The following is a 17469-nucleotide window of genomic DNA, read 5'->3' on the forward strand; positions in this document are numbered from 1 at the left end:
TTTAATATTGCAAATACCATCATTTAAAAACAGAGATTCTCTTCTAAGAGGCAGGAGAAGACATTAACATAATCCCAAAGCCATTTTAAAATGGTGTTCCTTCCACTTAATGTCATCTCTATCAGTATCTAATTAGATTTTGATATATTTTTGCCTTACATATAAAAGGCTCATGCTGAAGTTCATCAGCATCATAGCATAATAAGGTGATTTCTTCCAAGATGTGAATTACTTGTGAGATTCATTTTCCAAATCCGTTATTCAGCCTAAAAATAGTAAGAAAAATGAAAACTTACAATGACATATTTTTCATACAATCAATTTTAATGACTGGTTTACACTGAGAAAAATGAAAACAGTAATTATATACACTTTGTACAATAAATAAAATGTAAAAAAATATTTCAATACATAAATAGAAGCTTTACACATCCAAAATACAGTACATATATGAAATATCTTTCTAAAATTTCATGAAATACTACAAACTACTATAATTTTCATTATAAATTATATATATGTCAATATAGAATATTTTTCTTTAACATTTTAAATTTCGGATATAACTTGCATGGTAATATTGTGGAGAATAATTTTATATACCAAGCTTTTTAGTAATTAATTGTAATTAGTCAAAGGAAGGGCATGATCGTGATAACATGAAGAAAAATTTCTTAATTATGGCAAAAGTACCATTTTTAGGAATATAAAGATACAGTGTTTCATTTCTGTATCGATGGTAATGCTGAAAATAAAAGGGAGGTATTTGATTTTTACTATCTGTCTTGAACACAACTCCAAATTCTGGGCATGATGGCCCAAAATGGTATGGGCCAAACTGAGGAGTTTCTATAAAGTCAAATTATTAATTACCATCCTATCTCATTACTTACAAAAATTACTTTAGAAGCAGTCTTCCAAGGCAAAATGTATTTTAATATGTCTCAAAAAGTTAATAAATACACTGCTTCTCAATGTTTCAAAGCCTGTATGATAAATAAAACTCCACTTTATGTACTTTAAAACATGGTCTTTATATAGAAACTAGACAAACTAATAACTTAGGGGCAATGGGGAGACAACTGAAGATATTTATTCCTCTATTTGAATAAAAGTGAGGAAAAGTTATGATGCCCTAAGAATACTTTACTAGGTAAAAGCACTGAAAAGGGCAGGAGTTCAATATGACACCATTCTGGTGTTTGCCTGTTTTATAATATTTGGCCGACAGTATTAGTTATTCAAGGAGAACCTTAGGTAACTTTAAAATGACTTCAGAAAGTTTGTTCTTTCTGAAAGTATATGTAGTATTTTCACATACATACATGTATTTATACATTTATAAAATTATGTTGGGGATTTCTGAAGTTCTTGATAATTTCTTATTCTCAAATTTATATAGTCTTTCCAGTAAAGAATACACACCAAATTAAAATGTTATAACTGTACTTACTTTCAGCAAGAATATTTGTTCTGCAGCTTGTAATGAAATTTGTTTACAAATATAAATTAATCTGCATTAACATCTTTTTTCCATATATCCCAGGCATACAGTCACTTAACAGAGTATTTTTGTTCCAAATTTTATTCTTTAAATAAAGCCTGCAATTTGGGAGTGTAAATGTATAGTATGATTAAAATGTTAAAACATACTAAATAAATAGAGTATATAACAATTTAATTGCTACTGATACACTGATATTTATTTTCTGTTTCCTCTTTTTGTACTCTTTGTTCTTCTCGGTGATTAGCTGCAGTCCAAAATGTTATTTTTTTGAGTACTTGTTGCAGAAGTTTGGGAGGTAATAAAGATATCTGACTTTGTAAAATGACAGAATTTTTACCAATGCAGTCAAGGCATGACCTGTAAATAAAACATAACAGAATTATTCGTCTTGAACCTGAAGTTATAATATAAAATATTTATAGTTAAGAATTCTTGGCCAGGCACGGTGGCTCATGCCTATAATCCCAGCACTTTGGGAGGCCGAGACGGGTGGATCACCAGGTCAAGAGATCGAGACCATTCTGGTCAACAAGGTGAAACCCCATCTCTACTAAAAACACAAAAACTAGCTGGGCATGGTGGCGCACGCCTGCAATCCCAGCTACTCGGGAGGCTGAGGCAGGAGAATTGCCTGAACCCAGGAGGCGGAGGTTGCGGTGAGCCGAGATTGCGCCATTGCACTCCAGCCTGGGTAACAAGAGCGAAACTCCGTCTCAAAAAAAAAAAAAAAAGAATTCTTTCTTTGTACACTGTGGTGTTGGATCGTCACTGTTTTAAAAATTTCTAATTGTTGTCAGTACATGGTAGATATATTTATGGGGTACATGAGATATTTTGATGCAGACATGCAATGCATAATAATCATGTCATGGAAAATGGGGTACTCATCCCTCAAACATTTATCCTCTGTTATAGCTAAGAATTCATTTTCTTTTTTCTTTTCTTTTTTTTTTTGAGATGAGTCTCGCTCTATAGCCCAGGCTGGAGTACAGTGGTAAGATCTAGGCTCATTGCCACCTCCGTCTCCTGGGTGCTGGTTCAAGCAATTCTCTTACCTCAGCCTCCCACCATGCCCAGCTAATTTTTGTATTTTTTAGTAGAGACAGGGTTTCACCTTGCTGGCCAGTCTTGTCTTGAACTCCTGACCTCATGATCTGCCTGCCTCGGCCTTCCAAAGTGCTGGGATTACAGGCGTGAGCCACCGTGCCTGGCCTAGTAGTCTTAAAATTAAAAATCATCATGGGACTTCTACCAAGATGGCCAGATAGGAACAGCTTTGGTCCGCAGTTCCCAGCCAGAGTGAGCCTGAAGGCGAGTGATCTCCACATTTCCAACCGAGGTACCAGTTTCATCTCACTGGGACTGGTTACAGAGCGGGTGTAGCACAAGGAGAGCAAACCAAAGCAGGGTGGGGCATCACCTCACCTGGGAAGTGCAAGGGGCTGGAGAACTCCCTCTCCTAGCCAAGGGAAGCCATTAGGCACTTTTTTGGATACTCTAGCACTGTGACTCTGATACTGTGCTTTTGCCGTGGTCTTCACAACCCACAGACCAGGAGAGTCCCTCTGGTTCCTACACTATCAGCACCCTAGATTTCCAGCACAAAACTGGGTGGCTGTTGTGGCTGCAGCAATTGTCTTTTTTCTCATACTGCAGTGGCACCTGGAATACCAGCGAGACAGAACCGCTCATTCCCCTGAAAAAAAGGGGGCTGAAGCCAGGGAGCCAAGTGATCTGGCTCGGAGGGTCCCAGCCCCAGGAAGACCAGCAAGCTAAGATCCACTGGCTTGAAGTTCTAGCAGTCAGCACAGCAGTCTGAGCTCGTCCTGGGACATTCGAGCTCGGTGAGGGGAGGGGCATTAGTCATTACTGAGGCTCGGGTAGGCGGTTCTAAACTTGCCTGTGTAAACAAAGTCACAGGGAAGTTTATACAGCAACTGGGTGGAGCCCACGACAGCTCCACAAGGCCTCTACAGGCAGACTGTGACTAGACTCCCTTCTTGCTGGGCAGGGCACCTCTGAAAAAATGCAGCATCCTGTCAGGGACTTATAAATAAAATCCCCACCTTCCTGGGACAGAGCTCCTGGGAAAAGGGGCAGCTGTGGGTTCCACTTCAGCAAACTTAAACATCCCCGCCCAGCAGCTCTAAAGGGAGCAATGGATCTCCCAGCATAGCACTTGAGCTCTGATAAGGGACAGACTGCCTGCTCAGGTGGCTCCCTGACCCCTGTTTATCCTGACAAAGACACTTCATACAGGACAGCTCTGGCTGGTACCCTGGCGGATACCCTTCTAGGATGAAGCTACCAGAAGAAGGAATAGGCAGCAACCTATGCTATTCTGCAGCCCCTGCAGGTGATTCCTAGGAAAGTAGGGTCTGGAGTGGACCTCTAGTAGACCTGGAGCAGAGGGGCTCACTGTTAGAAGAAAAATGAAAAAGCAGAAAGAAAAAGCTTCAACATTAACAGAAAAGAACATCCACTCAGAGACCCCATCCAAAAGTCACCAACTTCAAAGACCAAAGGTAGATAAATCCATGAAGATGGGGAAAAACCAGCACAAAAAGGCTGAAATTGCCAAAAACCAGAACACCTCTTCTCCTCTAAGGGATCACAATTCCTCACCAGCAAGGGAACAAAACTGGATGGAGAAGGAGTTTGACAAACTGACAGAAGCAGGCTTCAGAGGTGGGTAATAACAAACTTCTCTGAGCTAAACGAGCATGTTCTAAACCAAAGCAAGGAAACTAAGAACGCTGAAAAAAAGTTAGATGAATGCTAACACGAATAACCAACGCAGAGAACATAAACGACTTGATGGAGCTGAAAAACACAGTACAAGAACTTCATGAAGCATACACAAGTTTCAATAGCTGAATCTATCAGGCAGAACAAAGGATTTCAGAGATTGAAGATCAATTCAATGAAATAAAGTGAGAAGATTAGAGAAAAAAGAGTGAAAAGAAATAAAGAAAGCCTCCAAGAAATATAGGACTATGTGAAAAGACCAAATCTGCATTTGATTAGTGTACCTGAAAGTGATGGGGAGAATGGAACCAAGTTGGAAAACACGCTTCAGGAGAGCTTCCCCAACCTATGAAGGCAGGCCAACATTCAAATTTAGGAAATACAGAGACCACGACAAAGATATTCCTCAAGAAAAGCAACACCAAGGCACATAATTGTCAGATTCACCAGGGTTGAAATGAAGGAAAAAAATGCTAAGGGCGGCCAGAGAGAAAGGTCAGGCTACCTACAAAGGGAAGCCCATCAGACTCACAGCACATCTCTTGGCAGAAACCCTACAAGCCAGAAGAGAGTGGGGACCAATATTCCAACATCTTTAAAGAAAAGAATTTTCAACCCAGAATTTCACATCCAGCTAAACTAAGCTTCTTAAGACAAGCAACTCCTGAGAGATTTCATTACCACCAGGCCTGTCTTACAAAAGCTCCTGAAGGAAGCACTAAATATGTAAAGGAACAACCAGTACCAGCCACTGCAAAAATACCAAATTGCAAGGACCATTAGCACTATAAAGAAACTGCATCAACTAATGGGCAAAACAACCATCTAGCATCAAAATGGCAGGATCAAATTCAAACATAACAATATTGCCGTGCGCAGTGGCTCAAGCTTGTAATCCCAGCACTTTGGGAGGCCGAGGCGGGTGGATCACGAGGTTAAGAGATCGAGACCATCCTGGTCAACATGGTGAAACCCCGTCTCTACTAAAAATACAAAAATTAGCTGGTCATGGTGGTGCATGCCTGTAATCCCAGCTACTCAGGAGGCTGAGGCAGGAGAATTGCTTGAACCCAGGAGGCGGAGGTTGCGGTGAGCCGAGATCGCGCCATTGCACTCCAGCCTGGATAAAAAGAGTGAAATTCCGTCTAAAAAAAAAAAAACAAAAACAAAAACAAAAAAAAAAACATAACAATATTAACCTTAAATGTAAATGGGCTAAATGCCCCAATCAAAAGACACAGACTGGCAAGTTAGATAAACAGTCAAGACCCATCGGTGTGCTGTATTCAGGAGACCCATCTCACATGCAAAGACACACACAGACTTAAAACAAAGGGATGGAGGAACATTTATCAAGCAAATGGAGAACAACAACAACAAAAAAGCAGGGGTTGCAAACCTAGTCTCTGATAAAACAGACTTTAAACCAACAAAGATCAAAAGAGACAAAGAGGGACATTACATAATGATAAAGGATCAATGCAACAAGAAGTGCTAACTATCCTAAATATATATGCACCCAATACAGGAGCACCCAGATACATAAAGCAAGTTCTTAATGACCTACAAAGAGACATACTCCTGCACAATAACAGTGGGATACTTTAACACTCCACTGACAATATAGACAGATCAATGAGACAGAAAATTAACAAGGATATTCAAGACTTTAACTCAGATGTGGACCAAGTAGACCTAGTAGACATATACAGAACTCTCCAGCCCAAATCCACAGAATATACATTCTTCTCAGCACCATATCGCACTTACTCTAAAATTGACCACATAATTGGAAGTGAATCACTCCTCAGCAAATGCAAAAGAACAGAAATTTTAACAGTCTCTCAGACCACAGTGCAATCAAATTAGAACTCAGAATTAAGAAACTCACTCAAAACTGCACAACTACATGGAAACTGAACAACCAGATCCTGAATGACTACTGGATAAATAATGAAATGAAGGCAGAAATAAAGATGTTCTTTGAAACCAGTAAGAATGAAGATACAACGTACCAGAATCTCTGGGACACATTTAAAGGAGTGTCTAGAGGTAAATTTATAGCACTAAATGCCCACATGAGAAGCGAGGAAAGATCTAAAATCGACACCCTAATGTCACAATTAAAAGAACTAAAGAAGCAAGATCAAACAAATTCAAAAGCTAGCAGAAGACAAGAAATAACTAAGGTAGAACTGAAGGAGATAGAGACACAAACACCCTTCAAAAACTCAGTAAATCCAGGAGCTGGTTTTTTGAAAAGGTCAACAAAATAGACAGCTAGCCAGACTAATAAAGAGAAGAGTTGAATAAATGCAATAAAAAATGATAATGGGGATATCGCCATCGGTTCCATAGAAATACAAACAACCATCAGAGATTACTACAAACAACTCTATGCATATAAACCAGTAAATCAAGAAGAAATGGATAAATTCCTGGATGCTTACATTCTCCCAAGACTAAACCAGGAAGTTGAATCTCTGAATAGACCAATAACAAGGTCTGAAGTTGAGGCAATAATTGATAGCCTACCAATCAAAAAAAAGTCCAGGTCCAGATGGATTCACAGCTGAATTCTACCACAGGTACAAAAAGGAGCTGGTACCATTCCTCCTGAAATAATTCCAAACAATAAAAAAAGAGGGACTCCTCCCTAACTCATTTTATGAGACCAACATCATCCTGATACCAAAACCTGGCAGAGACACAACTAAAGAAGAAAACTTCAGGCCAACATCCAGGATGAACATTTATGTGAAAATCTTCAATAAAATACTGGCAAACCAAATGCAACAGCATATCAAAAAGCTTATCCATCATGATCAAGTCTGCTCCATCCCTGGGACGCAAGGCTGGTTCAACATATGCAAATCTATAAATGTAATCCATCACATAAACAGAAGCAAAGACAAGACACATGATTATCTCAATAGATGCAGAGGCCGGGCGCGGTGACTCACGCCTGTAATCCCAGCACTTTGGGAGGCTGAGGCAGGCGGATCACAAGGTCAAGAGATCGAGACCATCCTGGTCAACATGGTGAAACCCCGTCTCTACTAAAAAAAAATACAAAAAATTAGCTGGGCATGGTGGCGCGTGCCTGTAATCCCAGCTACTCAGGAGGCTGAGGCAGGAGAATTGCCTGAACTCAGGAGGCGGACGTTGTGGTGAGCCAAGATTGCGCCATTGCACTCCAGCCTGGGTAACAAGAGCGAAACTCCGTCTCAAAAAAAAAAAAAAAAAAAAAAAAAATAGATGCAGAGAAGGCCTTTGACAAAATTCAACAGTGCTTTATGCTAAAAAATCTCCATAAACTAGGTATTGATGGAATGTATCTCAAAATAATAAAAGCTGTTTGCAACAAACCCAATGTCATACTGAATGGGCAAAAACTGGAAACATTCCCTTGAAAACGGGCACGAGACAAGGATGGCCTCTCTCACCACTCCTATTCAACATAGTATTGGAAGTTCTGGCCAGGGCAATCAGCCAAGAAAAATAAATAAAGGGTATTCCATTAGGAAAAGAGGAAGTCAAACTATCTCTATTGGCAGACGACATGATTGTTTATTTAGAAGACCATATCATCTCAGCCCCAAATCTCCTTAAGCTCATAAGCAACTTCAGCCAAGTCTCAGGATACAAAATCAATGTGCAAAAATCACAAGCATTCTTATACATCAATAACAGATACAGAGCCAAATCATGAGTGAACTCCCATTTACAATTGCTACAAAGAGAATAAAATACCTAGAAATATAACTAACAAGGGATGTGAAGGACCTCATCAAGGAGAACTACAAAGCACTGCTCAAGGAAATAAGAGAGCACACAAACAGATGAAAAAACATTCCATGTTCATGGTTAGGAAAAAGCAATATTGTAAAAATAGCCATGTTGCCCAAAGTAATTTATAGATTCAATGCTATCCCCTTCAAACTACCAATGACTTTCTTCACAAAATTGGAAAAAAAACCTTAAATTTCATATGGAACCAAAAGAGAGCCTGCATAGCCAGGACAATCCTAGGCAAAACCAACCAAAAAAAAAAAAAAAAAACACCAAAGCTGGAGGCATCATGCTACCTGACTTCAAACTATACTACAAGGTTATAGTAATCAAAACAGCATTGTACTGATACCAAAACAGAGACATAGATAGACCAATGAAACAGAACAGAGGCCTCAGAAGTAATACCACACATCTATAACCATCTGATCTTTGACAAACCTGACAAAAACAAGCAATGGGGAAACGATTCCCTATTTAATAAATGGTGCTGGGAAAACTGGCTAGCCATATGCAGAAAGCTGAAACTGGATCCCTTCCTTACACCTTATGTGAAAGTTAACTCCAGATGGATTAAAGATGAAAACATAAGACCTAACACCATAAAAGCACTAGAAGAAAACCTAGGCAGTAACAGTCAGAACATAGACATAGGCAAGGATTTCATGACGAAAACACCAAAAGCAATGGCAACAAAAGCCAAAATAGACAAATCGGATATAATTAAACTTAAGAGTATCTGCACAGCAAAAGAAACTATCATTAGAGTGAACTGGCAACCAGAAGAATGGGAAAACGTTTTTGCAATCTACCCATCTGAGAAAGGGCTAATAACCAGTATCTACAAATAACTTAAACAAATTTACAAAAAAAAAAAAAAAAAAAAAAAACCATCAAAAAGTGGGCAAAGTATATGAACAGACACTTCTTAAAAGAAGACATTTATGCAGCCAACAAACATATGAAAAAAGCTTATCATCACTGGTCATTAGAGAAATGCAAATCAAAACTACATTGAGATACCATCTCACGCCAGTTAGAATGGCAATCATTAAAAAAATCAGGAGACAACAGATGCTGGAGAGGATGCGGAGAAATAGGAATGCTTTTACACTGTTGGTGAGAGTGTAAATTAGTTCAACCATTGTGGAAGACAGTGTGGCAATTCCTCATGGATCTAGAACTAGAAATACGATTTGACCCAATAATCCCATTACTGGGTATATACCCAAAGGATTATAAAACATTGTATTATAAAGACACATGCACACGTGTGTTTATTGCAGCACTGTTCACAAGAGCAAAGACTTGGAACCAACCCAACTGCCCATCAGTGATAGACTGGATAAAGAAAATGTGGCACGTAAACACCATGGAATACTATACACCCATAAAAAAGGATGAATTCATGTCCTTTGCAGGGACACGGATGAAGCTGGAAACCATCATTCTCAGCTACCTGACACGAGAACAGAAAAGCAAACACCGCATGTTCTCACTCGTAAGTGGGTGTTGAACAACGAGAATACATGGACACAGGGAGGGGAACTTCACATACCGTAGCCTACTGGGGGGCGGGGTGGGAGGGCTAGGTGAAGGATAGCAGGGGATGGCAGGATTGGGGAGGGATAACATTAGGAGAACTACCTAATGTAGATGACAGGGGGATGGATACAGCAAACCAACGTGGTATGTGTGTACCTATGTAACAAACCTGCATGATCTGCACATGTACCCCAGAACTTAAAGTATAATTTTAAAAAACATCATAAAAATTTTACATGGCAATGCATTTCATTGTACTGTTTGGAACATAATAGGGTTTTTTTTTTTCCTTGAACACCACAGTAATCATATATTTTTACAGCATAGAGACTGAATCAGACCAAAATCTAATGGAAACAGAATATAGGGCTTACCATCCATAATGTTCTTTAAGTAAAAATGATTCGGACTTCATTTCAAACCAGATGAGTCTACAGCAGCTCCTGTTTATGTTATACTTTCAGTCAGCCCAATAACCATGTACCCTTCTCTCAGAACTGTCTTTTGCTTCCATCACCTCAAGATGAAACGTCTAACATCATTTTTTTTCCTTTTTTTTCTGAGACGGAGTTTTCGCTCTTGTTACCCAGGCTGGAGTGCAATGGCGCGATCTTGGCTCACGCAACCTCCGCCTCCTGGGCTCAGGCAATTCTCCTGCCTCAGCCTCCTGAGCAGCTGGGATTACAGGCACGCACCACCACGCCCAGCTAGTTTTTTGTATTTTTAGTAGAGACGGGGTTTCACCATGTTGACCAGAATGGTCTCGATCTCTTGATCTCGTGATCCACCTGCCTCAGCCTCCCAAAGTGCTGGGATTACAGGCTTGAGCCACCGCGCCCGGCTTCTTTTTTCTTTTTTTTTGAGACGAAGTCTCACTCTGTTGCCAGTCTGGAGTGCAGTGGTGTAATCTCAGCTCACTGCAACCTGTCTCCTGGGTTCAAGCAATTTTCCTGCCTCAGCCTCCTGAGTAGATGGAACTACAGGTGCGCACCACAATGCCCAGCTAATTTTTTCTATTTTTAGTAGATACCAGGTTTCACCATGTTAGCCAGAATGGTCTTGATCTCTTGACCTCATGATCTGCCCACCTCAGCCTCCCAAAGTGCTGAGATTACAGGCTTGAGCCACCACGCCCGGCCCTAACATCTGTTTTTATATATGCTCCATGTTTCTTCCATAAACGACTGCACGGGGGTTACACACTTACTACTTTGACCCAGAGAGAGCAGGTTGGAAGATAGAAATGGAGCAAAACAGCAAGAAAACCACTTGGGTTTCTACTCTTCTGGGGGCCTGGGTGTTCATTTCTTTCTCCCTTTGATTCCATTAGACTAGAGGGCAGTATCCCTCCAAGTGCAATGCCCTTTTTAATCTTATGCTATTTTGAAGAGGTTTTTGTACTTTAAAACTGAAAGAAATTTAAGAGAACTATCAAAAAAGGATCTGTTTCAATTAATAAAATTTAATTCAAAAAAGTAAGTTGGGAGGAGAGAGGGAGGAAGGGTGAGAAAATAATTTTTAAAAGTCTTAAAAATTTTTTGTAACAGACTCATTTGATTCCGCTGTAGTTAACTTTAGTTGTCATTTTTACAAGCATTGATATTCGAGAGATTTAGATGTTCTTCCATACTTTTATGAAGTCTTTTTCCTCTACTTTGGAACAACTCTAAATTAGAAGTGAGTTAAAATGTCCTGGTAGGTCAAAGTACAGGTACAGGGTTCTGTGGGAGTCAGAGAGGAAGAATAACCAAGACAACCTTAGCAAGCCAGGGGAAACTCTCCAAATGGGAGGTCCAAGTTGAGACCTTGAGGTCCTCAACAAATTAAAGAAACAAAAGTATTCCAGACAGAAGAACCACACTTGCAAAGCCCTAGAGATGAGAAATAAGATTACAGAAACTGCACTTCCATTGACTAAATACAGCTGAGTGGGGCATGGCCAGAAGTGAAGGTCCTGAGTATCATGTGAAGGAATCTGCAGTTTGTCTTGGGCAATGGGAGCCAAGCAGGAATCATCATAATACAATATATGATACGTGAGATTTCCACAGGAACATGTAAAAATATTTCATGCCTATTTTTTCTTTTTTTCTTTGATGGAGTCTTGCTCTGTTGCCAGGCTGGAGGGCAGTGGTGCGATCTCGGCTTACTGCAACCTCCCACTCCCAGGTTCAAGCGATTCTCCGGCCTCAGCCTCCTGAGTAGCTGTGATTACAGGTGCATGCCACCACACCCGGCTAATATTTTGTATTTTTAGTAGAGATGGGGTTTCCCCATGTTGGCCAGGCTGGTCTTGAACAATACTTCAGGTGATCTGCCCGCCTCAGTCTCCCAAAGTGCTGAGATTACAGGCATGAGTCACTGTGCCCAGTCTCATGCCTAATTTTAATAATAGCCCCAAATTGCAGATATCCTAAATATCTATTAATAGGCTAGCTAATAAGTTATATTTCTTTTTCTTTTTCTTTTTGAGACGGAGTCTTACTCTATTGACCAGGCTGGAGTTTAGTAGTGTGATCTTGGCTCACTGTAGCCTCTGCCTCACAAGTTCAAGCCATTTTCCCACCTCAGCCTCCTGAGTAGCTGTGACTACAGGTGCACACCACCATGCCCAGATAATTTTTTTTTTATTTTTATTAGAGATGAGGTTTCACCATGTTGGCCAGGCTGGTCTCAAACTCCAAACTCCTGCCTTTGGGTGATCCACCCATCTCAGCCTACCAAAGTGCTGGGAATACAGGCTTGAGCCACTGCACCTAGCCAGTAAACTGTATTTCCACAAGATAGAACCTATATAGCCATTACTAACATAAGTATAGATCTATTACACTGAATGATTGTATGTTTACATGAAAGATTACAAAACAGCCTGCATAATTTGATCCTTTATACACACTCACATATACATATATGTGTACTGCTCTCACTGAGGTTTCCAATGACCTCTTAGCAGGATTAAGTCCACTCTAATCATTTAATAAAATCATTAAAATCATGTATATATAATTATATTTTGATCATTATATATGATTTATATCTAAAATCTCTCTCTATATATCTATATCTATATATATATTCCCTATGATGGTTCATAGGTGATTTTATTTTACTATACACTTTTCATATTGTATGAACATTCTAGGTAAACACATCTTTTTACAATCAGAACAAATAATAAGCTACTTCTTTTATTTCTTATAATATTCTTTTATATCCAAAGGATATAAAAAGGTATGATGAACATGATCTCACAAATTTACTAGACCGTATAAACCACTTTCTATTATTTCTACACTTCTTCATCTTCTGAATCATCGCTTATATTCCCCGCCAAACCTGTGTTTTGTGCTTTTTGGAAGACCAGTTTTATGGTCTATAAACACCACTGCTTCCTCTGAGTTTCTGAAATCTAAGAAAATGGTTGTGTGTGCAGCTTTCTTGAAAAAATAGTACACATTTTCCCTCATCTCCATTTTCACAGTCAAGGACCCAGTGTCAGTAGTCTCACTCCTCACCACCACTTCTATTATTTCACTTGCAGGTATTGCCATCTACTAACCTCCAGCTCATTTTCCCCTAGTCACTCAGGACTTTGGCCCTGACTCACCACAGTACCTTTTCTTGACTGATTTTAGCACCTGTGTAGAAAACCCTTTTCATGCTTTATGACCTCACTCAGGACACTTCCACCTCTGAAATCTTGAACTCACATCCTCCTCTTGGAACAGAAACCTCTTATCCTTTTAATTCTTACACTCCATTACTCCTTGGACTCTTCTTGTTTCTACAAATAATAAGACTCTTCCAGTTTTAACTTTCTTTTGTATCCAGTCTAGTTCACCTGCACTTCATTCTCTTGCCAGGAATTTTAATCCCCTTCTCCACTGCTTCTCTGTTACTCAGAGGTGAGGATATAAACTTTCTCAATGTCCTGAACCAACCAACCAAGTTTTCTATCTATATATCCATACTTCCTTCTTTCTCCACTATTTTAAAGAAAAGAATCTTTTCTGTAGTCAAGGACTAATTCAAAAATCTGTTTGCTAAAATCCACCTCCTCAAGACACTGCTCTACCTGCTTTTCCAACATTTTCGTGTGTTTCTTTCTTTTCTTTTTGAGACGGAGTTTTGTTCTTGTTACCCAGACTGGAGTGCAATGGCGCGATCTCGGCTTACCGCAGCCTCCGCCTCCTGGGTTCAGGCAATTCTCCTGCCTCAGCGTCCTGAGTAGCTGGGATTACAGGCACGCGCCACCATGCCCAGCTAATTTTTTGTATTTTTAGTAGAGACGGGGTTTCACCACGTTGACCAGGATGGTCTCGATCTCTTGACCTCGTGATCCACCCGCCTCAGCCTCCCAAAGTGCTGGGATTACAGGCTTGAGCCACTGCGCCCAGCCATTTTCGTGTGTTTCTAACAACCCATTGACTTCTCCCACCCAACCAGCATATAAACAAATACATTCATCCTCCCTTGGTCTTGGTGCTCCTCCCCAGAAGCCATCCAGGCTTCCACCTTCACCTTACCAACAACTCCTCAGTGATTTTTCAGTCCAAACTTTCTGATATCTCTTTACAGTGGCCTTTTCTTGTTCAGATCTCCCTTCTCTTGGTTTTTGTGCTACCATGATCTCCTAGCTAGCCTTGAACTTCTCTGGTCACTCTCTTGCTGCCTCCTTTTCTTCTCCCTACCTCTCAAAGATAGTAAGTTCCTAATGTTCAGTTGTTGGCTTCCTCCTTACTCCTAAAACTCTTCCTGGCCAGAGTTAATCCACACTTAATAATTCTCCAAAAATTGTGAAATTTTATGTCTGGCCCAGACTTCCTTCCATATATTTAAGCATTTAATGGAGAGCTCCACTAGAGGTCCCATAAACACTTAGCACATCAAAAACCAAACTCATAATTTCTACCCTTATCCCGTCTTCAGACTGCTGCCTTCCTCCACATTCCTCCTATCCTATCACCAATTCTTCCCACTCCTTTTCCTTGGCATCTATTTAACTACCAAGTCCATTCTACCGCCTAAATATCTCAATCTCCCTTTCTTCTCCAGCCCCATTGATACTTTCCAGATCAGATGCTCACTCTGTACCTAACCACAGTAATAGTCTCTTTACCAATTTTATTTACCCAGTCATATATCCCTTTAATTTTTCATCCACTCTGTTGCAGAGGAATTAACTGTAATATGATCATCTTATTTTCTTGCTACAAATTTTTCAATGGCTCTTGATCTCTTTTACACCAGATACTGTAAAAGAGAGATAAAAGTCCTAGATGATACACGATTTCTGATTTTTTGTCCAAAATCATTTCTTGCAACTCTCTGCCTCATACCACATTCCAGGAATACTAAAGTATTCCGTTTCCAGAACACACCAGGATTTTATATACATCTTTACACTAACACCCTGTACTGTTTGTCCATGGCAAATTCTTAGCTCAAACCCTTCTTCTGCAAAGACTTCCCTAACCTTTTCCATTTTAATCATATAGACAAAGGGCCTTCCTCTCCAGTATTCTCATAAACTTTATATGTTTCTTTTAAAGCAATTTCCTTTTCCTATTGTAGAAAAAATCTAAAAGCTTGAAAGTCTACCCTCTATAATAGTAGCAATTCTAGGGAAAAGCCATGTCTTTTTATTTCACGGCACAGTGCCTTCCCAAGTAGGCACTCAACTATTTCTTGATCCCTGCATATGAGGAACTTGGCAACCCAAAGTGCAGGCCACACCCTGGACTAATTAAATCACAATCTGTGGGGGCAAAACATAGGCATTAATTCTTTTGAAGCTCCTCATGAGAGTTTAGTCTGAGAACTACTGTGCTAAGAGAAAGGGTAGTTAAGAAAAATGTCAGAAAGGTCCAGTTTGAGCTAGTCTAATGGTTTTCAAGTGGTTCATGTCATAGAACATCTAAAGATTACCATATGCTCCCTGAAATATAACATGTCCCCTCTCTTCCTTTCTCTTTCTCATATGTCTTCGCTTATGTTATTCCCTCTGCATAAAATTCCCACACTTGCTCACTGGGCAACTTCTACATCTTCCCTCCCACTAAACTTTTATAGACTCCTTTTAGAGCAAGAATGTATGAGCTAAGACACTCTTAAGTCATATCATCAAGGTAATACAAGCTTTGGGGTTAAAAAAGAAATTCTTCTATATTAAACGTCTTTTTATGTGTGTATATACACTCAGCCCCCTGTATCTATAAGTTCCTCCTCTGTGGATTCAACCAACTGCAGACTGAAAATGTAGTTGGTTTATGATGGTTGCATCTGTACTGCAAATGTACAGACATTATTTTCTTGTAATTATTCCATAAACAATACAGTGTAACAATTATTTTCATAGCACTTAAACTGTATTAGGAATTATGAGTAATATAGAGATTATTTAAAATATATGGCAGGATGTGCATAGGTTTATATGCAAATGCTACATCACTCTATATAAGAGATTAGAACATCCATGAATTTTTGTATCCAAGTAGGGGTTTTCTGGAACCGATCTGCACAAATACCAAGGAATGACTGTATAAAACATATATATTAGAAATATTAGACACATTCTGATTTCTAAAAAGTTAAAATGTGAAAAATGTCAGGCTTAGAATTAATGAAATACACTATGTTTAATATTACCATATACATTAAACGCAATTTTACAAACAAAACAAAAATGTGACTGTATTGTATGTGTACATACACATATTTTGATATATATACACATATATATGTATATACGTGTATACGTATATATATATGTATATATACGTATATACGTATATATATGTATTTGATATATATATATATTTTTTTTGAGATAGGCTTTCAGTTTGTTGCCAGGCTGGAGTGCAGGAACATGATCATAGCTCACTGCAGCCTCAAACTCCTGGGTTCAAGTGATCCTCCCACCTCAGCCTCCCTAGTAGCTAGGACTACATGCATAAGTTACCATGCCAGCTACTAATTTTTGCATTTTTATTTTTGTGGAGACCTGGGTCTCACGATGTTACCTAGGCTGGTCCTGAACACCTGACCTCAAGTGATCCTCCTGCTCTGGCCTGTCAGAGCAATGGGATTACAGGTGTGAGCCATCATGCCAAGCTTGTATATTTTAATTTTTAAAACTCACCATTATAAATTTGATTACATTCTTAGGAAGATGTGAAAATATTCTTGAATTCATGTCATAAATGACCTGAAAAATATTACAACTATTCCCAAAAAAGAGAAATTATTATATATTCATAGCATATAGAGAGAAAATAATAAATTTGCTTACCTGAGTAGTGAATAAGGCTGTGTTTGAAAGATCAATAAATCATTACAGTGACCCTAATCAACATAAAAAAGGCATTATTGGGTTTTTGATAAAAATAACGAGTTAATAATTGAATGTTTTTAAATTTTATAAATGTAAAAGGTAATACATAAAGCAGCAAATAAACCTAGCTGTTGACATATACACATAAATGCATGCACACGTATAAACATACACATACATACGTATACCTGCTACCCACAAACTTTTGAGTTTATGGTTTTCAATTTTCAGTGACCAAATTTTTACCTCACCCATAGCCTATGTAACTGCAAATCTGAAAATCGGAAATACATTCTGATTTAAGAAGTGACTTAAAAAATAACAGTAGTGGTTTTCTTTTTTTCTTTTTTTTGAGATAGAGTCCACTCTGTCACCCAGACTGGAGTGCAGTGACGTGATCTCCACTCACTGCAACTCCAACTCCTGGGTTTAAGTGATTCTCTTGCCTGAGCCTCCTGAGTAGCTGGGATTACAGGTGCCCACCACCACATCCAGCTTTTTTTTTTTTTTTAGTAGAGATGCGGTTTCACCACGTTGGCCAGGC

At 39.2% G+C, this 17469-nt stretch overlaps 1 protein-coding gene across 3 annotated transcripts in view; it reads right to left on the reverse strand.

Moving 5' to 3' along the window:
• Positions 1 to 305: 305 nt before the first annotated feature.
• KLHDC1 (kelch domain containing 1) overlaps positions 306 to 17469 on the reverse strand; it is a 65544-nt gene continuing 48380 nt past the window's right edge. For 2 of the 3 annotated variants that reach the window (XM_074393987.1, XM_003930550.4), the window contains 2 exons: positions 16884 to 16936; positions 306 to 1864 (listed from right to left, as the gene is read on the reverse strand). In XM_074393987.1, the coding sequence (XP_074250088.1) occupies positions 1678 to 1864; positions 16884 to 16936 (240 nt within the window). In that variant the 3' untranslated portion in view covers positions 306 to 1677. Of the gene's footprint in view, positions 5401 to 16883; positions 16937 to 17469 lie in introns of all 3 variants that reach the window. The other variant, XM_074393986.1, reaches the window with a different exon arrangement.

This window comes from Saimiri boliviensis, chromosome 2 (assembly GCF_048565385.1).
Source record: "Saimiri boliviensis isolate mSaiBol1 chromosome 2, mSaiBol1.pri, whole genome shotgun sequence".
NCBI lineage: Eukaryota > Metazoa > Chordata > Mammalia > Primates > Cebidae > Saimiri > Saimiri boliviensis.